General features: G+C 47.1%; 1 protein-coding gene across 1 annotated transcript; it reads left to right on the top strand.

Annotated features, from left to right (window-relative positions):
• Positions 1-345: 345 nt before the first annotated feature.
• On the top strand, positions 346-20166 carry wizb (WIZ zinc finger b). The gene is made up of 15 exons (XM_076266674.1): positions 346-1540; positions 1687-1888; positions 3744-3828; positions 4870-5009; positions 5177-6757; positions 8872-9234; positions 10897-11031; positions 11938-12495; positions 13027-13497; positions 13826-14365; positions 16817-17416; positions 17784-17995; positions 18358-18625; positions 19012-19177; positions 19758-20166. The coding sequence occupies exons 1-15, from the start codon at positions 1412-1414 to the stop codon at positions 20164-20166; spliced, it is 5859 nt and encodes a 1952-aa protein (XP_076122789.1). The 5' UTR covers positions 346-1411.
• The last annotated feature ends 844 nt before the right edge of the window (positions 20167-21010 follow it).

Here is a 21010-nt window from a genome sequence, read left to right on the forward strand (position 1 = left end):
AAAAGGTAGAGATTTAGTTAGCAGCACAGCACAGGAGCCTGGACTAATTGCCATATGCCTGTATAACACAATGTATTAAGTTACATAAATAGCATACTGTAGATTAACAATAAATAACACTAGGCCTACTTTCTAATGTAGACCAATTTAAGGATTTATTTTTAATACACGAAGTATTATTATTATTATTATTATTATTATTATTATTAATAATAATAATACATGTTATTTGTTACATACACCTTTCAAAGCACCCAATGTCGCTTTATTATTATAATGTATTATATTATTGCATTGCATTGCATCGTAGGTTAAACAGGCAGTAAAATCTTACCTCCACCTCTTCCAGGAGCTATACTCATAAAGTTATGTTCTTTCAAGGGGCAATTCTTCTGGTGTCCAGTCGTGGCTCATTACTGACATGTTGGCAGTAGATTCTGTAAAACTAGGAGATTATTTTAAAAAGACTAGGATAGTTAAGGAATGTGATGGTGGGTCCATACACCGAAGAGACTTTCAAGTTTCATCCCCATTCTGCTGAAACAACTCGTCCTTCTGCTAAACTCTCTTCCCCTCCTCACCTACGTCACTTGCGCAGCCGTGGCGTCCCTACCAGGCAAACAACATGGAGTCCTGAATTTGGCCACTACGAAAGATTTACAGTCAAAACTGCATTCCAATGTGATCTCCGACGTGATCAGGATTATACGGTGACACACCGAGACACATGTGCCAGCCGTAAGAGTACACTGCTTCGACAGAAATAAAGCATGAAGACCGCTGGTTAAGGTTACACCAATTCTGCCAACCAGGCCGAATACCGTGAGTAACGTTATTTGCAAAATACCGTCTCCAGGGAAATTAAGTCTGGAGTGCCTACGGCTTAGCTTAGACATAAAAACCGGTTACGACCGCATCGTTTGAAATCAATAATTTTTGCTAAGGTTGTCAAAATCTTAAAAAGATCCATCTCCACAGCTATGGAACATGCATGTGTTTACAGTGTCATATGTTTAAATATGGAATTATCTTTCGGGTTACATCTTTGTCATTTAAGACAGAAGAGCCTGCTTTTTCATCTGCAGACAGCTCAAATTGGGTCAGACCGTCCCAAATTGCAACCCGCAGATGCAGGGAGACACGCGTGATGCAGATGAATTTACGCACACTGCAAACGCTGTTTTTAAAAATAAGTTTCTGAACTCTTGTCTCGTCAGGTGGAATATAATCTAGAGACATAGAATGGTGTTTACGTGTTGGACCATTTGAGCCCCACCTCTGTTGTATCCAAGCTTTCAAATTTGTATTTAATTGGCAGGGAAGTTGAGGTTCTGTGTATTTCTTGCGGCAGTGGATACACTCTGCACAATGTAATAGAGGACGCTCCGGCAACGCTGTGCACAAGACAACCATGGAATCTGGAGGGGGTACACACCCCTCTGGTGATCATCCGCGCACCTTAGGGACCAATCAGGGGTCTCTGCCTACGGTCAGTGCACAGGACTCGACATCGCTCACACCCCTAAACCGCACCTTACAGGTAAACATACGTGCACAAGCTTAATTAATATCGACAAATAGCTTACAGTTATGAGCCTATTGTTTGTATTAACACTATCTAAACACGTATACAATAACCTAGCTTGTTATTAGACCTTTATGTTTTATTTGCATGGTGCAACCTAGGATCCCTGTTCCTCAGATGAGAAGGAAGAGTTCTCATGTGGTGTGCACCTGCTGAACAAGAATGGAGACAGAGACTCAGAGGGCGCACAGGGCCTGCTTGCCAAGGCCGGGTCCGGGAGGAGTGCACAGAGGAGGTCCAAGTCCTCAGCCTTTCCCTCCTCCTTGACCTGGGACTCAGACTCGGAGAAAGAGACACAAGACGGTAAGCTGCTGAATACAGTAGTATACAGTATCTGCCCCCCACTATACATAAGCTCATTCATAAAGTACTGATGGTAATTTTGATACCATAGATTTAATAGAGACCCAGTCAGACCAATAGTATGAAAAATCAGGAACAGAGTTTATTTACAATGATGCGCATCAAGGGAGAGACAGCATGACTTCACCTAAAGATCCATCAGCTGCTCTAACTAGACAAGGAAATAGTTAGGGTTTAAGTATCCTTCCAGGCTGACGGGAGATGTCGTTGGTCATCCCATCTCACGTGGACTACACTGAATCAGACCCTGATTAGTGGCAGCCTGGCAATCCGGAGCAGATAGCTAATGACGCAGCCATTCAGAACAGTGAAACACTGCAAAGTCATAATATTCCTGCTTATCTTTAAATACAGTCACACACAGATATACACAGGGACAGTACAGATATTATACAGTCATTACATAAAATCATACTTTTAGTATCAAAGTGACCTACTAATGAGAAATGCAGAACATTAAACCACATATTGAAATATTGGACATAATGTTCTATTCCACTTTCTCTCAGTACATACAAATTGAGAAGTTAACAGTAAGTTTGTAGCATACCATGGAGATTTTACATGGCAAGATGAGTCATTTGAACCGAATTTGAACTGTGTCAATCATATCCAATACCATAGTCCATACATACATATCTAGGTGAAATGGGTATTAAATACATTTGAACAGTGACAGTATAAAGAACATGTTCAATCCTGGCAATGGGCGGCTTCTCTGGTGTATCACCAGAAGGAAATAAATTCATCATGTTTTATACACAGAGTTTAAAAATGCATTTGCTGCGAAATAAAATCCTCCTTATCAGCACCCAAAACAGAATGGCTTGGTTTGGCTGACTTAACATAAATCTAAGCAGCAGAGTCAGTGGTCACATAATACACAGATTAACTTGCATTGCTTTCTCTGCACACAAATGGTAAAAGAGTTTTGGAAAAATAAGACACTCCAAATGGATATTCTTAACCTGACCATCATCTGCCCTCCTGAGACTAATGCAGATGAGTGGGTGAATACAGTATTCCGTGCAGAATGGTGTTAATGGACTATGCTACATTGTTTTCAGAAGTGTCTAACCAGATTTACATCAGAAATGATAGTGTCATCAGTATAGGCCATCCATATCAGTAATACGTCCAGAATGTACAGTGTGTTTTGAGGCTGTAAATGTGAAAAGTGATGAGAAATAAATAACAAATAAGAAATGATATGACTTTCCCTGCTGGCAAGGGTGGGATGGCATTAGGCATGGCGCAGCCTAGCTCAGGCTAGATTGTTATGAAGACACTGTATTGCACAACCATAAGTCATTTGGAATTTCTGTAATAAAGTTTTATGACAACATACCAGACCTCTCACTGAACTGAATTTGCTTTTTCCCCCATAATTTTGTCAATCCTGATGTTCAAGAGCAAACAGAGGCAAAAAGATGAAATGCGCTGCTTAAGTCAGACTAGAATTGTTTATTGGTGTATTGAACAGGGAATGGGAAAGGAATTTTGGGACTAGACAGAAAGAAAACTGTCTACTCATCTCTTTAACACAGTCTTAGTTACACATATGCCTTTTGTTACTATGTTATTACAGAAGAGTCCGTTTTCCCATATTGGCCATGGTATACCTAAATACATAACACTTTAGCAGTTTACATCTCTTTAACTCTGTCTCTGTGTCCGTTGAGGGTGTTTCTCCAGTGAGTGTGCCTCAGAGCTGTTGATGCTTCCTGTATGACGTGACATTCGTGCTCTCTGTCCTGTCTCTTGTTTTCTGTGCTGCGCTGGGGGGGTGTTCCAGAGGAGGAGCTACAGCACTTTTGTAACCCTCATGGTCTCGCCGCCCACAGCCCTGGATCACCCACCTCGGGATGTGAGCCAGACAGGTGAGAAGTCAGGCAGGGTCATAGAAGGTCACAGGGTAAAGAGGGCAGCAGACAGGCAAACAGAGGGACTAGTTAGACCTGGAAGTGGCGTAGGCAAAGATTTGGAATGGTGGTTTGTTAAGACTGAACCTTAAAGGTGCATTCAGTGATTGCGCAGGAAGTCCTGTTTGTTTGTGATTATATTTATATTTAAATTTATTAGCAGACACTTTTGTCCAAAACAACGTATATTGTATTTTAACTAAGGACCAAACTAAACATGCCCGAGAGGTAGCTCACCCCTACCTTCAATTTTCCCAGAGAAATTCCACGGAAGGTGTCGTTTTTTGTTTGGGGGATAGGCTGCCCCCAGTCTGTTTCCAGTTTTTGGAGCCTGGGCTGCCTACAGGAGACCTGTTTTTTTTTTACAGTGCACTCAGAATAGGTCAGGTTAACTCAGTTAACGGTCATGAGGAGATGATTGCTGAATATGACTTGAAATCGCGTACCATCACTGACTACACCTTTAAGATATGTGAGGTGATGCAGTATGTCATATGTGATAAACTGGGTATCAGTATAAGTATAAGTATATATACTCTGTTGATCCCGTGAGGGAAATTTGGTCTCTGCATTTATCCCAATCCGTGAATTAGTGAAACACACACAGCACACAGTGTACACACAGTGAGGTGAAGCACACACTAATCCCGGCGCAGTGAGCTGCCTGCATCAACAGCGGCGCTCGGGGAGCAGTGAGGGGTTAGGTGCCTTGCTCAAGGGCACTTCAGCCGTGCCTACTGGTCGGGGTTCGAACCGGCAACAAGTCCGAAGTGCTAACCAGTAGGCCACGGCTGCCCCTATAAACTATATCAGAGTATAGTTTAAACACATATACAGGGATTAGTGACATGATTAGAGCATGACGTGATCAATAGCACATGCAGGTCAGGAGGGTAAATGAATGACTGTCTTTGTTCAGTTATAGCGTATGTTGATATATTTAATTTCACACTCTGAGCTCACAGTGTTGAACATATGGTATTGCATTTATATCTACAGAATAGTCCAAGAGAGTTGCCAAACACCAGAGAACCCTAAGCTTGCACTCCCTGAGAAAGACTTACTCATGCCTATCCAGGACCAAGTGGTCAACACACAGAAGGAGGGGTCAAAGAGAATGCTCTCCACAGAACCAAAATGTAAGATATTTTTTCTAATGTAACTCATAATTTGGAGAGATAGTTAACTACATGCCATCTTAAAATCCGTGCTGCTATAGACAACTAATTTTCGCAGAACCATTTTGAAAATGAATTAGAATTCAAATGACAACATTACAAATAGCCCTCTATTCTTTGATCTACAGTGTCAGATGCTGAAGCTGAGAATGTATCCAGTGAAAAAGAGACATTTTTGCCCAAATCAAAAGTAAAACCAAAGGGGGGCTGCTCCAAGGAGGAGACTAAGGATGATCAGCAAAAAGCTAAAGATATGGGTCAAGAAAAGGATGTGTACACCTTCCCTGGGGACTCGGACCCTGAGAGCCCTCCACCGGCCCCCTGGGCGCACTGCACCTTTGTGGAGCAGCGGAGGAGGAAACGGGCCCTGCTGAGGCCTTTCTCTGGTCTGGGCAGCTGGCAGCATTCAGTGCCAGGTTCTGGCCGGAAATCAAGGGCCGCCGTCCTCAGACCGAAGGAGTGCGGGACTGTAGTTCCTAACAGTGGAGTCTTTGATTTTAAGGAGGAGGAAGAGGCAGATGAAGAAGAGGATGAAGACAACAAAGAGGGGGATGAGGAAGAGGAGGAGGAGGCAGAGAGGAAAGAGCCAATGCTGAAAAGTGAGACGCCACAGGAGCCAAACCAAGACATTTGCCCAGAGATTTTCACCTGCGTGGAATGTAGCATTTACTTCAAGAAGAAGTGCCACCTCCGGGACCACATGGGAGAGCACAACCAGAGGGAAGGACGAGGGGGCAAGGCTACCGGTAGCTGGCGAGGCAAGGCCACTCGCTTTGAGTGCAAGGAGTGTGGGCAGCTGCTGGAAGACAGGTTAGCGCTAACGAACCACCAGAGGCGGCACAGAGAGTCTCGCTGTAAGATCCTGGAGGAGATCAGCAAGCTAAATGAGAGCGGGAAAAAGGTAGGGGAACGGAGCGGGGGACGTGTCAGGGTGACAGAGCCCAGAGGCAAAAAGCCCACTCCCGTCTGCCATCAGTTTGTTTGCCTGAAGTGCAACTTCAGCACGGACATTCCCCAGGAGCTCGCCGACCATGCCAAAGCACATGCTCCTCGAAAGAGAGCTGGCATGCTGCGCTGTTCCCCGCGCCTCCAGCCAAAACTTTCCTCAGCAGAGAAAATCCAGCCCCCTGGTGCCCGGCCCACAGGCCTGGCCACCGCACTGTCCTGTGATCAGCACTCCGTGCAGGAATCTAGCGGCCCTGGGCTTTGCGAGCACCTTTGTCCAGCTCACTCCTCACAGACCAGCACCGCAGAGATGGAGGGACAAAAGGAGCCAGGCCCACATGCAGAGCCTGCCCTTGATCTTGCAGTCACTCCTCAAGTTCTTTCCGACCCTCTGGAGAAGCACATTGTGCCCAGGCAGACTCCTCCGCAAGCGGGGCCGAGCCAAGAAGTGGTTGATGCCCTCGTTGCAAACGATGCAGCGATGGAAGATTGCTCCCACCAGGCGACGCCGGCCGAGACGGGGCCAGAAAATCCAGAGCCTGCGCCACCAAAGAGGGAGGTGGCATTCAAGAGCATTGGGAATCGGAGGTCTTCTCGGGGGAGGAAGGGAAGCAGCAGACCAGGGCAGTCATTGGCCAGAGAGGACCACGCTTCTGATATGGCAGATCAGGAACAGAGCCAGGTGGACCTAAAAGACCAACCCTTGAAGAAGACTCAAAGTATTCCAGAGGCATCAGCTGGACCCAGGGTGGACAACAGCAAAGGTAAGGCTGATTATTTCATACAGCAGATCCCCTCTGGCCCCACGTGGTCCCTCAGCAGATGCAATAATAAGGTTCTGATGTGGCATGACTGCAATAGTGCACTGCTCTGTTGCTGGTATCGTTGCTTTGGTTTGATAACAGTGGAAGCCACCCCATTTGTCCGAGGTCATTGTCACATTTCAAGACATTGTCATACGCAATAATATTACAGGATATTATTGACCACCATAAATTTCAGCACATGTGCTCATGGGAAACGTGTCCTGAAATTTGTCACAAGTGTTTGTCAGACATTTGCAAAAACTAAGCAATTTAAGGCATGGCTTTTGAAACCCCCTGCTGTGGCTTAAAGGTAGATGGATGCCTTTTTTCATCATATCTATCTTGTTGTAGGTGGTCAGTAATAAGCGCGGGCTTATTGAGCTGCATTGGCCTCTTTTCCAGCATTCACAGTCTACCCACATGGCTTAGTCTTTGTCGACGAGGTTGTAGATAAGGAGCATTCCCACGTCTCTCCGTTGTAACTGAACCCAGTCGCCCCCCCCTTCCCCTGCAGACCCTGTGGAGGTGCGCGCTGCGGCCAAGCAGCGGAAATGCAGTTTCTCAGCCAGCCTGCAGGGGGCGACAGAAGGGCAGCAGGTTCAGCTCAAACACATGGTGCCCCTGGTCCTCATTGAGTCCCTCTTCCTTGACTCTCAAACTCCCCTCTCGTACCCCGGTTTTGGGGAGCGAAGCAAAACACTGGGTGAGTGAGCCACAGGTAGAGCTGTTGAGGTCATAGAGTAGTTGAAATGACTTATCTCCCCATGTGTGAGGTACTGCATGTCTACCATTTGGGATTGTAATAGTCTATTAACTAGTCTGTCTGACGGTGCTAGAGGGCTCTATGATTCTGTGTGACTCATCCACATTGCCTCATGCCACTGTATGTCGTGTACATATAATGTTTCTAAAGTAGTAAAGACCCTGAATTACTGGGGTCTTCAAGCCCAGTGTCTGCTGTGATTTTGCAAGGCTATTAGCCTACTATTATTATACAACTCAACTTAAGAATTCCTGATAAGTCCTTCTGAAATTATTGGCTCGGCGAACATAGCACGTTGACCTGGCGCTGCTCAGACCCAAGTTGAGCTGCTGTGTCTTGAGACCCCACAAGGCTTGAGGCTGCCAACTTATATATCGCCTCCTATTCTTACCTGACAGATGGCCCATCAACACAGCAGCCCCCCATTGATCTCTCATCCCCCAAACAGAGAAAATTGAAGCAGGAACCAGATAACTGGGAAGCTACTGAGAGCGTGGAGAAGATCTCTGGCATTAAACTAGAGAGTGAAAAAGAGGAGGATGAGTATGGTAGTGAAGCTGAAGGCGATGTTACGAGGTTCCTGAATGAGCCCTTGTCTGATGACGATGATGATGATGATGATGATGATGATGATGATGATAATGATGATGATGATGGTGGTGGGCCAATGAAGAACATGGAGAGGAAGTGCCCTTATTGCCCAGAACGATTCTACAATGGCATTGGATTGGCCAATCATGTTAGAGGACACCTCAACAGAGTGGGCGTCAGCTACAACGTGCGTCATTTCATTTCCCCTGAGGAAGTCAATGCCATTGAGAAAAAATGTTCCTACCAGAAAAAGAAGAAGAAAGGTGAAGAATCTTTGCTGAAGGAAAATCTATTTCTGGCTAGCAGAAATAGCACTCATAAATACTGTATTAATGCAAGTTGTAGAGTATGTAGGGGTGTGAAAAGTTGTGACTGTTGAAAGAGTGAATTTAAAATGTATGCAAGCTGTAGATTTAGTATGCCTTATTAAAGTGTGGGATTATATGTTGTGCAGGAGGTGCAAGTTTGGAAATAACAAAATAAAATAGAACAAAATAGAATTAGGAATACGAGTGTTATTCAGCTGGCCAGTTTGTTGAGGTGCTGCAACCAGTCTATCCTCCTGGATTTATAAGATAACATATATTGAGTTTACACATTCCTTCCACTTTCACTTAGAACTTTACAAAGAGGACTTCTGTTCTGTTAGCTGACAAAATCTCAACTCTAATGACCTTGAAGCCTCTCTGTCTTTTCTTCACTGCTACTCAATGACTAGTTGCCAACTTCGACCCAGATACCTTCAGCGTGATGCGATGTGAGTTCTGCAGTGCCGGCTTCGACACCAGAGCTGGACTGTCCAGCCATGCGCGTGCCCACCTGCGTGACTTTGGCATCACCAACTGGGAGGTGACCGTCTCCCCCATCCACATCCTCCGTGAGCTTTTCTCCAGCAGGCCAGACCTTGTCTTACCTACAGCCCCACCACGCTCCCCAACTTCTGGGGAGGAGATGGATCCAGATTTTGACTCTGAGACAGACAAACCAGGCTCAGCTGGACATAAGAGGGAAGAGGATAATGATGTCCCAAAACAATCATCACCTCTACCTCGGAAGAAACATAGTGTCTGCGACCAAGAGGGTGAGTGCACCAGGCATTTTGTTAGAGCTGGTCAGTTTAAGACCTGAAGAGTCCTGTAACTTAACTACCTATGACAAGCTGGTTGACTTGAAAATACTATCCAAAACTTTATTTAGTAAATTGGAAAACTCCTTTGCTACTTTGCTGGATAACTTTATTCTCTGTCAGGTTATCTAAATGGCACCATTCATCAGATGTAGGAATAAAGAAAACTAGGCTTTGTGGCTTTTTTTATTTTTATCTATAGCTGACTTTTCTGTGTTTGATGCATATGTGGATATCTGTGAGATGCCCCAATGACCTTAATGTAATGAAGTGTTTTTTGACTGGGTCTCCGCCTTTGCTCGATTGGTCACGCCTTAGTTCGGCGGTGCATTTGTACGGGGCAAAATGGCTGCTTCCACCTCTCCGCATATACAAACAATAGTGGAAAAATTGTCGGATTCGTGCAGGCGGGAGTCCGATGCTCTGCATCTGCGGAGTGGTGAGTGCCGCGCAATGTATTTGCTGTGCGTTCGTGCACAGGAAATGTTCTTTTTGTTCATCACAGCATTCCCATAAGATTGCATGTCCCGTTATGAGAGCGCAGAGAACCAGACACAACAGTCATCAAAAATCAAGCCATATGAGACCATTTGAATTACTGTCTGTCTGGCTTGCATCATTGACATGACTGCTGAACTCAATGCGACGGAGCCAGTTTCATGCGTGAGTGGAGTGAACGCACCCTGTTTTGTAAATAGTTGTAGAAATTGTAACTATTGTTGGAAACATTTTATGTCATCAAAGATATTTTCTTGTTTCATGTAAAAACGTCGATTTGAGCGTTTTCTGTTGGCTATGGTGTGATTTCCATGTTACCTGTAGTAACGCCATTTTACCTCAGGGTCTTGAAATAGCGCTTTGAGCATCATTTTACATAGTTGGAAAATGGAGCACTCAGGCTGTAGTCTGCCTGAATAAAGTTTTGAAGGACCCCCCCCCCCCCCCCCCCCCCCCCTCCCTCCCCATTTTCATTCATTGTCCATTAATGTTAATATATCTGTGGTTATTTTACTTTTCAAAGACAGACGTTAGTTCGCCTTCTTTCTGCAATATGTAGGTATTTTAATACAATTGTTTTAGGTATTTAGATTGCAAAAGGATACTTTGTTATCTTTAGACTACTGACACCAGAAACAGCAGACGTGGGTGAGCGCAATGCGATCTAATGACCGCAACACGAACGCCCACTCGCTCGCACATTTTGTTCATCCTTGACAATGCGCCAACTTTTGTTATTAACATGTTAAGCCTATTGCATTGAATTCAGGCAAAAGTAAAGTTGAGGTGATTTTTGCATTTTTTGTTAAAAAGTTCATAAATCATAAATGTTTTTGCATACAAGTGTGTTGTTTCTGCTCAACTCCCACATAGAATTCCCACATACAAAAAGCTGAAAGTCCCTTTCTTCAGTTTCAGTTATTACATCTCAATTATCTGTTAATTAGGCCTACTTGGTAATTATTCAGTGACCATAATTGGATTCCTGTCTTAATCTTTGATGATATGATTTATTAGTCCTGACCTCTTCTTCAAAGATTAACATTAATATTGTTTTAAATCCTCTCTCTCTCTCTCTCTCTCTCTCTCTCTCTCTCTCTCTCTCTCTCTCTATGCCAGGGGAGGAACAGCAGCAGAATGAGGACGAGGAAGATGAGATGCCTGTGCTAGATGGCATGGCTCCCAGTCCTGCTGAGATTCTCTCACCCCTGGAGTCAGAGAACCACTCCTCGAGAGAAGGTGCCGACAGCAAGGGTGAGGAGCAGTGCAGGTTTCCTTTCCTCAAGAGAACAGCATGGGAGGATGGAGAATGTGTTCCCCTTCAGAGAACCGTGGTTATGTTCATAACCTTTACGTTTTCATGAGCTGGCTCTGACCCATGACAATATGAAGATGGAACAAGTGCTGTCTTGTCCCATTATCAGGCTAATGGTATTGGTGTTGTGAACAATTCCCAAACAGACTTCTGTCTGCACTTGGTGTTACAGTTGAGCTCTCTATATTGAAATTAACCCTAGCCAAGTTTTCAGTTTAGTCTGTCACAGATTCCTGTCTGCAGACAGTAATAGCTCTCTCTAGTGGCCATTTTTTTTTCAGTGTAAAAAGATACCATCCCTCCATTGCCAATAATCATGTATGCTGTTACTATTTACCCATGTAAACCAGAAGATTTATTGTTGAATTTATTTAATTGTCAGTGCATGACATGTTTATTGTGTGTTGTCTCTCTTTATTTGGGCATGCATTATTTCCAAGTGTGACTTGGATTGTATTTTGGATTGCTTTTAGCTTTAGCGTGGGGAGTATCCATGGGCAGCCGTGGCCTACTGGTTAGCGCTTCAGACTTGTAACCGGAAGGGTTGCCGGTTCGAACCCCGACCAGTAGGCACGGCTGAAGTGCCCTTGAGCAAGGCACCTAACCCCTCACTGCTCCCCGAGCGCCGCTGTTGTTGCAGGCAGCTCACTGTGCCGGGATTAGTGTGTGCTTCACCTCACTGTGTGTTCACTGTGTGCTGAGTGTGATTCACTAGTTCACGGATTGGGATAAATGCAGAGACCAAATTTCCCTCACGGGATCAAAAGAGTATATATACTTATACTTATACTTATACTTATCCATCTTTCCTGTCTTTCACACGCTTCTCCTCCCTCCACACACAGGGGTGCTGAAGTGCAAGGTTTGCGGAGCCCTGTTCGAGACGAGACGGGGCCTGTCGAGCCATGCACGCTCTCACCTGCGCCAGCTCGGCGTGGGTGTGTCGGAGAGCAGCGGCGCTCCCATCGACCTCCTCTACCAGATCGCCAAGGAGCGTTCGCTGCCCCACTCCCCCAAGTCACCCCCCCAGTCCAAGAGGTCCCCACGAGACATGTCCACCCCTAGCCCCCCTCGCCAGGAGAAGCAGGAGAGGCGTGTGGAGGAGGAAGAAGAAGAGGAGGAGGATGTCAAACCCCCTCCTATTCTGACGTCCGCAGTTCAACTGCCCCCTTCACCCTCCATCCCATCTCCGGCCGGCTCCATGCCCCCTTCGCCGTTCGTCAGGTCCCGCTCCCCTTCGCCGGTGCTGAGGAAAGCTCCCATCTCCTCGCTGCTCCCGGTGTCGTCTCCGCTGCGCTCCCTGGATGGCAGGGGTGGAATGGGCAAGACCATCCTCGCTCCTCCCCTTCCTCCCTCTAAGCCCTACTGGGCTCCACAGGAAACGGATGCCCCCCTCAACCTCAGTAAGAAAAAGACTATAGACCATAAAAAGACCATACTATTGGGCTTACACATTAAGGCCTTTTTCCCTTTCTTCCATTGTTAGTCATGTAGCGAAAGTAACACAATGAAGGAATTCGCCCTTTTTCATCAATTGTCAACATACAGGGTACCCATTTAGCACTAAGGGGGCACCCAATCATCTAAACCCAATCCCTAAAATTGTGTTGCCACTTACATTTCAGTACATTTATTCATTTAGCTTTTATCCAATGCTACTTACACAAGTCAATTATATTACAGGGCCTTTGTCCCAAGGGCAACTAGGGGTTGAGTGCCCTGCTCAAGGGCACAACGGTGGAAGCCGGGAATTGAACCCACAACTTTCAGGCTACTGCATGCTAGTCCAGCTCCTTAGCAACTATGCTACCACCGCCCCATCACCCAGTACTCAGCAGATTATTGTGTTTAGAGATAGATAGATATGCCTATCAGTTCTTCACCATCAGTCCTGATTTTCCTCTCTTCTCTCTTTCCTCTCTTTCCCTGTCTAGCGATGGAGCCCGACCCCAACAAGGACATTGTGTGTCAGTTATGTGGCGCGTGGTTTGAGACTCGCAAGGGCCTGTCGAGTCACGCGCGCGCCCACCTGCGCCACTTTGGCGTGGAGTACTCTGAGTCCAAGGGCTCGCCCATCGACCTGCTCAACCGCCTTATCCTCACCGACGACTTCAAGCGCCGGGTGGCCAGCCTCTCCCCCTCGGCCGGCATCGAGGACCTCCGCAGCCTGGTCTCCTTCTCCACCTCCACCTCCTCTTCCCCCTCCTCGTCATCGGCCTCCTCCAAGCGGCCACTGCTGGCCTCGTCCCATGCCTCCCCGCTCCTGTTCAAAGCCAGCGCAGGGAGCGGCAGGGCAGGCCCCAAAACTACCTCCTCCCTGTTTGGGCCGCCCAGCAAAAAGCCCCGAGCTTCCCCACAGCAAGTCTTCCGCCTGAGTGGTGGGGAGCTGACGCCCTACTCCCAAGGTAGACTGGCCTCCTTTATCCTAGTCCTTTATAGTCCTTTATAAGTCCTTTATAATGCCACTGTATAGTGTAGGTGACCATAAAAATCAATTATTAAGTAAGAGATGAGGTGAGGTATAGAGGTTGAGATGAGGCATATTGGTGAGGTATAATGATTTCTAGTGGTATACCTTCCGAAGACGATATTACCCTATTACAGTTACTTAATTAAGTAAATGGTCTTGATACGAGCACATTATATACTAAATACCTATATTACCAAGTGTGTTATGTGGTTTAGTTAGCATCAATTTGTGTAAATTTCCGATTTGTGTCTTCCTTTCTCCAGCTGAACCACTGAAAGATGTGGGTTGTGAGTTCTGCGGCGAGTACTTTGAGAACCGCAAGGGCCTCTCGAGCCACGCTCGCTCCCACCTGCGGCAGATGGGCATCACCGAGTGGTCAGTCAACGGCTCCCCCATCGACACGCTTCGCGAGATCATCACGCGGCGCGGCCTGCCCTGCGCTCTGCCCCTCAAGTCCCCTCGCTCCTCGCCCGGCCCGGGGCCCCCGCGGCTCTCCCTCCCCTCTCCCCCGGCTGGACTCCTCAGGCGCCTCCCGTTCCCCTTCACCCACCCGCCAGGACACCACCAGCCCACTGCCCGCAGGATGGAGCCCTCCGCCTCGGCCTCCAGGGCCTCGGCCAGCCCCTCCACCATCCCCAGCTCGGCCTCCCCGCTCAAGCCCAAGCCGGAGCCCGTCCAGCTGGAGGTCACCGCGCCGAGTGGCAAGCTGGACAGTGGGGAGGGCGGAGGGGTGGGAGGCTTCACCATGGAGCGTCTGGGCCCCAGCTGGGTCAGCTCAGACAGCCTGCACCCCATCAGCATGAGTGAGTCTGCACGCCTGGCCAGGAGCCTGCTTACTCTCTGGGCTACATTCAGAGATCTGGCTGCCATAGGTTTTAAATCAAATGTGGAACCGTTTATTTGGAGTTATCAAAGTGGAACATAACGTTTTGAATCATCTGAGTGATGTAGAAACTGTAGGGATGATGAATCAGTCATGCCATGCGTAACATCGTCTGTTAGGGCTGTAAAGATACACGTAGGTACAGCACGTTAGGTTCAATACAGATTTGTACTGAATGTACCAAATGCACTCTTAGGGCTCTATCTTCCGTCCCGGCGCAATTGACTTTGTATACTCGCGCGTTTGTCTTTCCTATTTTGCAGTCAGCGCATATTGGAATTTTCCCTCCACAGGTACATGCCTGTAAATTAGGGAATTCGATTGCGCCCACGGGGGCGGTTCAGCGAAAAGACGGGGCGTGTTCCGGCGCAAACGTTCACTGTTGATATTTTGCAGTTTCAGAAAACAATTCCGCCACAGACCAGGAACTCCCTGGTCTAAAGTCTGTGGCGAAAATGCAGATGCTATTTTAAGGGCGCATGCATGACCACAGGCCTGCATGAATGAATGCGTTGCACACCAATCTACAGACACCCCCGTGCACAGACGGAAACATTCAAAGCCTTGATAATATTTGTCCATTTCCTGGTTTTGTTCGTGCATTGGTGACCTAAATATTTAGTAGCCTATAAAGTACAACATCTACATGCAATATCTTTACAACAACGCCTAATTACGACCTATTAATCTGGACAACTTTATAGGCTACAGCCCTATAAAGGCTAAAGTTACTTTTAGTTTTGTTTCAATTTACCGTTGTGTAAGGTTTTAAGCACCATAATTTTGCCTACCTTGTTGTAGCCCATCTGAAATAACTCCAAGCTTTGCTATGTTCCCTCCATCCTTTCGTTATTTTCAAAAAACGTTTTATATCCATGATGGCCTTGAAGTCTTGAGTTAGTGAATTAGCTTAAATCAGCTTTTCATGTGCTGTTAACCAGCAACAGATAGTACAAGAAAGCAGCAAGTATGGTTACAATTTCTGTACAATTTCTGTAGTTGCTGCATCCATTCATTGTTATTCTCTCTCCTGCTCAAATAAATGTTGTGCGTGAATTAAGTTGATGATAATGTGTTTACAAACTCTGCTTTACAGAAAATATTGTAAATATTCTACTGTCACGCAGTTAATGGGATGCTGTGCAGAGTTGAAAGTTAGGTCAACTTAAACGAAGCCCTTGCTTGGCAGTCTATGCTGCGCAACGCACACTTAGCTCCTCTCATCTATACAATGTAGTTCCCATTTCTGTAAACCATACATAATTTCAAAGAAAAATATTACCACTCGGGGGAAATCAGTGTGGTGTCCATGTGAAAAAATAGGCATAAATCTAGCGTACACATTTTCACGAATCACTGATGTGTTGATGACATAAATTAGGAAATGTTAGAGGACTTAAGGAGACGTGATGTTGAACTGCATGCCGATGCCATTTAACCCAAATGCCCCAGCGGCAGCACGGGAGAGAAGAGATTAACTGACGGAAGATATGCATTGTCTAGAGAGGTAATGTTAGATTACATTGTACATTGCAAATATATCACCATGCATTCATAACCTCGTGATTCAGTGAGAATGATCCCAAAACATCGGAAAGTATGTCTTTGTGACAATTCTGTATTACATTTTGTCAAGATGAAAAATCAATAGCTAACTGTTCCCAACTGAACAGTGATTATAGCGCTGTGAACGCTCCTGGCTGCGCCTGGCAAATACGCCACCATAATAGCAATCAGCTATGGAACAAGCGTGCCTGTTGTTAAAGGGAATGTGAGATGACGCTCTGATTGGTTTATTGCACGTTACGCCCAAACCACACCCATGATTAATGTAGCTACTTCAGACCACCCCATTTTAGATTTGCGTCGGGCGCAACAGTCAATATCCCGCCGGTAAAATAGCATCAGCGCCCAAGATCCGCCCACAAAGTCACTTGCGTTTTGCGCGAAGACACTTCCGTTTCAGACCATTAAAATAGGGCCCTTAAACAGTAATCAACAGTAGGCTTTTTGCGTGTGGACCATGTTTCAAAATTTATTATAAAAACTTGACACTTTTTCAAAATACTATTGTTGCTTATATGTGTTTAGCATCAGCAATATTGTCAATGATTGTTTGGCTAGCAGTACTTCAAGGCTTACTGTACTGAACCATGACTTTAACTCCATGGTATGTTCCGAATTGTGATTTTTGAGCACCGTTACAGCCCTTTCGGATGCATTCCCCCACATGTCCATCCATCTAACATCTGTTTTGTCCTTCTGCCTCCCTCCATCCTGACTGTCCCCTTGTATTCTCTTCTCTTTTCTTCTTTTCTCTTCCTCTCCCTCTCCTTCTCTTCTTTACTTTCATCTGTATTTCTCTCCTCAGGCATGGCTCATGACTCGGAGCCCACGCGGGACATCCGCTGCGAGTTCTGTGGCGAGTACTTCGAGAACCGCAAGGGCCTCTCGAGCCACGCCCGCTCCCACCTGCGGCAGATGGGCATCACCGAGTGGTCAGTCAACGGCTCCCCGATCGACACGCTCCGCGAGATCATGCGCAAGCAGCAGCAGCAGGGCGGCTCTTCCTCCTCCTCCTCCTCCTCCCCCGCCCGACACCCACCCAACTCCCCCTCCGGCACCGGGGTCAAGAAAGAGCCCCGACCCGGCGGCAGCCCCACCTGGGAGGGCCTCCAGCCCCAGCAGCCGCACAGGTTCTCCCGGAAGCCCCCCCTCAACCTGCTGCACCCGGGGCAGCCCAGGCTGCACAAGCACGCCGTGGGGCTGGCCGGTCTCTCCAGGCCCCTGCAGGCGGGGAGGTTTTTCGCGGCCGTGGCCCAGCAGGGCAAAACAAGGGAGGAAGGCCAGCGACCGGCCCAGGAGAGGGGGAGCAACCAGGGGCCCCAACCGAAGGCCTTCTCGCCACCTCCACAGGACTTCTCCTTCAAGGGGAAGACATCGCCAGACAAGCATGGGGTAGGCCACTTGGGTAAGGCATGGATTTTAATATTATGCTCATCCTCTCACTCTCTGTCCTCCTCCTTCTTCCTAGCCTTCCCCAGGTTGCAGAGAGTAAAGGTCACTCCGTGTGTGTGTTTTAACCAGCTACAGATGAAAATTAGCCTCTGTGCAATAATTTGGCTGAGTTATACACTGTGCATTGCCCCTGTTAAATAAATGTATAAATCAATTCTGAATAAATAAATTCCAGATTTTAACCTCTCTCCTAGTCAGCAGTTTTCACACTTCTGACAATTCAGGTGGTTGACCCAAACACTGAGGAGATCTGGTAGCCTACTCTCCAACTATGTCAGAGAATAGATGGTAACAAAGCCTCAACTTGTTTATCTCTGCAGATGCCAGCTGCGAGCTGTGTGGCTTTTACTTTGAGAACCGCAAGGCCCTGGCCAGTCACGCGCGAGCGCACCTGCGGCAGTTCGGCGTGACCGAGTGGTCTGTGAACGGCTCTCCCATCGAGACGCTGAGCGCCTGGATGCGCAGTCGGCCGCACAAGGTGGCAGAGATGCATCGTGGGTACATGCAAGGTGGACGCTCTGGTTCAAAGAAGGTGAGAGGCCCAGAAGATAAACCCAGTTGCTTTCAGTGTATAGTTATAGATTGTACTCATCCTTACCCACCTGCCTTAAAGCTTACTTAACCCACAAACCCACAAACATTGTGTTAAACCATTACTGGATATCTGTGATGGTGCCTGCCTGTCATAAGTTATTGTATTTTATGCATGGTGAAGAGTGATTGCAGTGGATCTTTTTGAACTTTTTGTGTGAACTCTTAAAGTATTTCAGGCAGTAGAATTCTGTTCATTTGGCCCATTGTGTTTTAGTTATGATAAAATACTGTGCTATCTGTTAGCCAAAATGTTTTTGTCATTCTGACATGTACAAGTGTGTGTTATCTGTGCGTTCACAGAGGGGTAGTTCCTCTCTCTCACCCTCGTCTGATTCCGGCCACACCTCTCCGGTAGCCCAGAAGCCTTCCTCAGCACTGTGGTCATCTCTGTCACAGAGTCGGAGCAGGGCCAGCGAGGTTGCTGGAGGTCAGTGGGGTTCATCGAGGTCAATGGAGGTCAAAGCAGGAAACCGAACCTCTCAGCATGGCCACGCTCCTCAGGTCTCCAGTCCTGCCTTGCCACACGCGCAGGTCGCCCGAAGTGAGCTTAATGTTCGCTTACCACGAGGTACGCATGCACATACACACACACACACACACACACACACACACACACACACACACACACACACTCAAACTCAAACTCACGCGCACAAACACACACTCAAGCACACACTTACACACGTAAGCTTGGGTACAAGAGCAGTTGTGTAGCAGTGAGGATGTATTGCACTTCTACAATTAGAGCCGGTATACATGCATTGATACCAACTGAAAAACTGCTGCAATTATCTGTCTTTGGTTCTTTTCACGTCCATAAATGTCTATATTGTGTGTGTGTGTGTGTAGGCTTTGGTTCTGTTCACGTCCATAAATGTCTATATTGTGTGTGTGTGTAGGCTTTGGTTCTGTTCACGTCCATAAATGATAAATGTCTATATTGTGTGTGTGTAGGCTTTGAGCGGCGGCCTCCGAAGCACCCGTCCCACCCAGACGCAGGAGAGAGAGAGACTGGCCCCCCCAAACCCCCCCGCACCAGCACTGTCCCTGCGCTGGTGCCCAAGCCCCCCTCAACCCCGCTGGTCAAAGTGGTGGGCAAAATCTACTCCCTCAAGTGCCGGTCAGTACCATCTTATCCGACTTCATGTACCTGGAACTTTAATGTATGTGGATTTTAGTGTTGATTAGCTCCTGTTAATAAATATTTGCTGTAAGAACACACCGACTTTTTGGGACTTAAAGCTTGTTCACAGTATTCCCCAGAGTTAGCTAAGTCGATACATACCCTTTTCGGGCGGACTGATTTGCAGTCAGCACCTGAAAAGCTCCGGTGTAACTTCTTCAAACCCCAAGGAGAAGTGCTTTGCAAATCACTCTGCCTAAGAAGCAGTCCTTCGCCTGAATGTGAACATAGTACCAAGTGTATGCTTACAAAATGTCTGTGTCTCATTTCACACTGTTATTTGTACACGTTGTAACTACAGTATACAAATCACAGCATGTAAATAGGAAAATATTGGAGTTCTTTTGTCACTATTGGGAGGTGAAGGCTATTGGAACTGGCCACTTCGAGGCACCTGTGCTTAGCTAGGCTAGCGGTGGGTGCGTCACACCGAGTAGTACACACACGGAGATGAGAAGGGTATGTGTCGACTTAGCCAACTCTCTGTCTCCCCTCTCTCCCTCTCTGGATCTCTCAGGTTTTGTGAGGTCGAGTTCCACGGGCCCCTCTCAGTGCAAGAGGACTGGATCCGGCACCTGCAGCAGCACATCCTCAATCTCAACTATACCAAGCCAGCTACGCCCTGCACGACCCCTGACCCCAGCACCAACGCAGCCGCCGCCGCCGCTAACCCCAAACCCTCGCCCGAGACGACACCCACCTCCTCGGCCCCGGTCTCCGTCGCTACCTCTGCGCCTGTGTCCATCACCACGGCTACCCTGACGCCCAACCCCACACCAACGGCCACGGCTCCGCCGACCCCTGTCCAGACTCCCACGCCCACCCCCACCCCCACCCCCACCCCGTCGTCTCCGTCTCCAGCCACGCCCACCCCCACACTGACCCCATGCACAGTGGCCAGGCCTCTTTCCAGTCCTGCCACATAATGCACCTGCCATAAACATTTCCATTTGCCTCCATCTTGCCTTCATCATTGTATTAATGCCATCTGTCTCCTTACTGTTACCAACTAATCATTCTGTCAGAGGAGCAGAGAAAGGACATGACACGACCCCATGTGAATGGGACTTTGTGCTGCTTCTACCAGTGGGCCATCACTGTGGGTGATGCGGGTGACCTAAGCAGACCCGGAGGTGTCTTGAGTTGTCCACGAGCTGCTGGGGGTTCATGCTACCTCGCCTGCTTTTTGTATGTGTAGTCATGATGCGTGTACGAGTGCATCCGGATGGACGTGCTCACATAAGCTCTCCAAGTGAAGATGTCCTCTCTTCCTGTTGCCATGCCTCTCTGGTGCTATAACTGGCTGTCAGCAGCCACAAGTGTAGCGCCGCCTACTGGTAGCTGGTATAAGATTCAGAAGAGTACATGAGTTGCTCTCTATTCAAGACAATAGTAAAACACTTGTCATTGTGCAGTTCCATTTTCCATTATTTATTTTGGCCAGTGTCTTTTTTATTAGCACTTTGTTGACCTTATCATTGCATAGCATTTGCTTCAGGCCAAAGCCTAAATGTCCACTCCAAGTGGCAGGGATAAAAATCCCGTTCAATTGAATGTGTCTTATTTTTACGTGCAAACATGAAGCCACAAAGCCCCGCCCCTTAAAATGGTGCCACAATGAACTGACTTTGGCACACTGCCACCAAAAGTGTCCACATGCACCTTCTTAATTAATATGGCACACAAAAAACGTTGGCACTTTTTAAAAAAGCAAGAATTGTACACTAAATCAAGGCAGGCCCAGTCCCATTTAATATTGCATTTTCATGG

This window comes from Alosa pseudoharengus, unplaced genomic scaffold, assembly GCF_046254945.1.
Source record: "Alosa pseudoharengus isolate Yale_2024_CS ecotype anadromous, Long Island Sound unplaced genomic scaffold, YU_APseudo_1.1 YU_APseudo_1.1_scf_4, whole genome shotgun sequence".
In the NCBI taxonomy this organism is placed as follows: Eukaryota; Metazoa; Chordata; class Actinopteri; order Clupeiformes; family Clupeidae; genus Alosa; species Alosa pseudoharengus.

What these genes read in the sequence shown, in the direction of transcription:
- wizb (XM_076266674.1), top strand. Translation starts at nt 1,412, where the DNA reads ATGGAATCTGGAGGGGGTACACACCCCTCTGGTGATCATCCGCGCACC. An exon ending in TAGTGTCTGCGACCAAGAGG is followed by an intron (nt 9,235 to 10,896) that starts GTGAGTGCACCA and finishes TCTCTATGCCAG; the next exon opens with GGGAGGAACAGCAGCAGAAT. An exon ending in CCTGCACCCCATCAGCATGA is followed by an intron (nt 14,366 to 16,816) that starts GTGAGTCTGCAC and finishes TTCTCTCCTCAG; the next exon opens with GCATGGCTCATGACTCGGAG.